We start from the raw sequence: 2,947 nt of genomic DNA on the forward strand, positions 1-2,947 counted from the left end.
CGAAGCTATCCATCAATGATGAAATGCCAGTGCAGGAGCTCTGACTGAAGCAAGAACCTTTGCCCTCTTTTCTCTGCCTGCTCAGGTACTCCTGGTTGCATCGATCTGCATATGGCAATCCAAATCTTTCTTAGAAAAGCTTTCATTTTTCAAGTCTTTCTGCAGAGCTCTTTGCTCCGTGTCAGATGGAGGTCCCTGGCTGCGCATCCAGCATCAAGTCTTGCGAGGAGGAGGAGCCGCCATTGCCGCGGCCGCCGCCGCCGTTTGAAGCTTCAGACGACTGGGAGGTGACCCCGCTGTCCGGCGACAACCCCTTCTTCACCAGCGTCATCTGCAAGAGCCAAGTCCAGGTGCCCTTCCAGCAGGTACACATCACATCCTACTGTTTCCAATCGGAATGCAGTGCACGCACGCACGCAGCTCACGGAGTGAGAGAGAGTGACAAGTCTTGCTGCACGCACACGGCACACCGTACTGTTTGTTTCAGGTCATCCCGGTTCGTTTCCACCGCCACCTCCCGGAGGTGCGCGCGCCCGCGGTGCTCCTCTGCCGCGGCCGGTCGTGGACGGTGAGCTACTGCGGTGTCGGCAAGTGGAGGAGGCTCCAGGGGGCCTGGAAGGACTTCGCCCGCAACAACGGCCTCCGGCTCGGGGACGCCTGCGTCTTTGAGCTCGTCGTGCCCACTACTGCCGGTGCCGGAACTGAAGCTGCTGCTGCAACTGAAAGAGACGGAAATGACAGCAGCGGCAGCAGCAAGGACAAGGAGGGGAAGAAGATGGAGGTGGTGTTCCGGGTGCAGGTGCTCCGCGGCGGCCTGCCGGAGGAGATCACCTCCAGGGGCGCCACCTCTGACGACCCACTCGTCATCTTGGACTAGATCCAACTGCCGGTACTGTTGGTGGTTCAATTAGGATTAGTAGCAGGACATCAGTAGTGGTGCAGACGTGCAGTGCAGTATGCAGTCTGCACATTCAGGAGCTTTTGGTAGCGCAGTAGGAGTATCTGTTTGCCCCTGCTCTAGCTCTGTCACTCTGTGCAATGCATTCTGTCTCATCGATCGATCGTTCCTACAAAAATGTAGTCAGCTAGCTAGGCCTTGTTTAGATGCCACTCAAATTCCAAATTTTTTCACTCTCTCTCCATCACATCAATTTTTAGCCGCTTGCATGGTGTATTAAATGTAGGTAAAAAAATAACTAATTATACAGTTTAGTTGGAAATCACGAGATGAATCTTTTGAGCCTAGTTAGTCCACGATTGGACAATATTTGTCAAATAAGACGAAAGTGGTACTATTCATCGGATTGAAATTTTTTCGCAATCTAAACGAGGCCCTAATGTGTATGGATGCTAGTTTGTAGTTCAACGTTTCTGAGGCCTCGTTTAGATGCTGAAAAAATTTCAAACCGATGAATAGTACCACTTTCGTCTTATTCGACAAATATTGTCCAATTGTGGACCAACTAGGCTCAAAAGATTCATCTCGTGATTTCCAACTAAACTGTGTAATTAGTTATTTTTTTACCTACATTTAATACTCCATGCAAGCGGCTAAAAATTGATGTGATGGAAAGAGAGCGAAAAAACTTAGAAATTTTGGTGGCATCTAAACAAGGCCTGAAACTGCAACGAGCTGGCCATCTAATTTGGGTAGTGCAGAATCCTCTCATGATCGCCTTGTTACGGTCTACTTTTACCTCTTCTTGGGAGCATAAGCGAACATTCATCTTGAGGAAAAGCTATGAAAATGTCGTCTTGAGCTACTTTTCAGCTATGAAATAGTATTTTTCTCTCACAACATTTCAGTATAAACATAACATAAGCCAAATTTCAGCATAAGCGAACAGGCCGTATAATCTCTCTCGTTCTCATGCTTGTCTAATTCATGGATGATAGTAGAACATTCATCTTGAGGAAAAGCTACAAAAATGTCAACGCGTGCTTGCGTTTTCAAATCATATGCACGCAAGGCACCAACAGTGATACACATGGATCCCATCGTAGCTCAGTGATAACAAATTTATTTTTATTCATCGAACTTGCGTGACTGAGGCCTCGTTCGGTTGGCAGAATTTTGGCTGAAACTGGCTAAAAAACATTGTTCTGGCTGAATTGTTGTGAGAGAAAAACACTGTTCCGGCTGAAAAAATGAGCCGAACAAGTCGAATATGGAGTAAGCCGAACGGAGCCGGAATACCAGACATAGAAAAGCGTGCTAAGCACATAGTTATTGTTTCCTTTCATGATCTTCCTTGCATGATGCTCGCCCTGACAAACACTCATGGATGTGCCCTTTGTGATTGTGGGGGTAGTGCCGGCGGAACCGTCCAACCTGCAAAAAAAGGAAAAATTCTACTCCACCCCCCCCCCACTATGGGGGGTGGTTTACATAACCCCTCAATTATAAAACGGTCTGATTTATCCTCTGAACTTTCCAAAACCGTCTATTTTACCCTCCAGACGGTTTTCAGCGGCTCTGCTGCTACAGTAACATGGGTTTTGCTACAGCAACATCGGGTTTGCTGCAGTGGCGGGGTTTTGCATTTTTCCTTATTTCCGCTGAATCTTTGAAAAATCATAGTAAATCACAGAAAAATCATAAAATAGAAAATTTAATTTTGTTGAACTCCACATGGGTAGATCTACACAGTGAACATATAATATGGTACACTTTAGCACAAAACTTTTACTGTAGATTTATATTAATTAGAAAATCTAATTTTGTCTGTAATTAATTAGAATTTATCTATAACTAAGTTATACATGGTCCAATGAGTACGAAATTTTTACTATAGTTTAAGCATATAATAATTAGGGGCTCTTGCGTTTGTACCCTTATTTTGTATCAAAATTGTGATTTTGCTCCTATTTTTTTGACTTTGTGAATTTACCCCTACTATGCCATTCACGAAGCACTAGTTTGCCCCTGCTCCGTCATCCACCCCTA

At 45.5% G+C, this 2,947-nt stretch overlaps 1 protein-coding gene across 1 annotated transcript; it reads left to right on the forward strand.

Annotated features, from left to right (window-relative positions):
* LOC136525321 (B3 domain-containing protein Os06g0112300-like) lies at positions 1 to 1,100 on the forward strand. The gene is made up of 3 exons (XM_066518321.1): positions 1 to 85; positions 166 to 365; positions 488 to 1,100. The coding sequence occupies exons 2-3, from the start codon at positions 186 to 188 to the stop codon at positions 875 to 877; spliced, it is 570 nt and encodes a 189-aa protein (XP_066374418.1). The 5' UTR covers positions 1 to 85; positions 166 to 185; the 3' UTR covers positions 878 to 1,100.
* The last annotated feature ends 1,847 nt before the right edge of the window (positions 1,101 to 2,947 follow it).

The sequence above is a fragment of the Miscanthus floridulus genome, chromosome 19 (assembly GCF_019320115.1).
Source record: "Miscanthus floridulus cultivar M001 chromosome 19, ASM1932011v1, whole genome shotgun sequence".
NCBI lineage: Eukaryota > Viridiplantae > Streptophyta > Magnoliopsida > Poales > Poaceae > Miscanthus > Miscanthus floridulus.

Coding starts and splice junctions, on each gene's coding strand:
- LOC136525321 (XM_066518321.1), top strand. CDS start 186: ATGGAGGTCCCTGGCTGCGCATCCAGCATCAAGTCTTGCGAGGAGGAG. Junction 366..487: donor TCCAGGTGCCCTTCCAGCAG/GTACACATCACA, acceptor TGTTTGTTTCAG/GTCATCCCGGTTCGTTTCCA.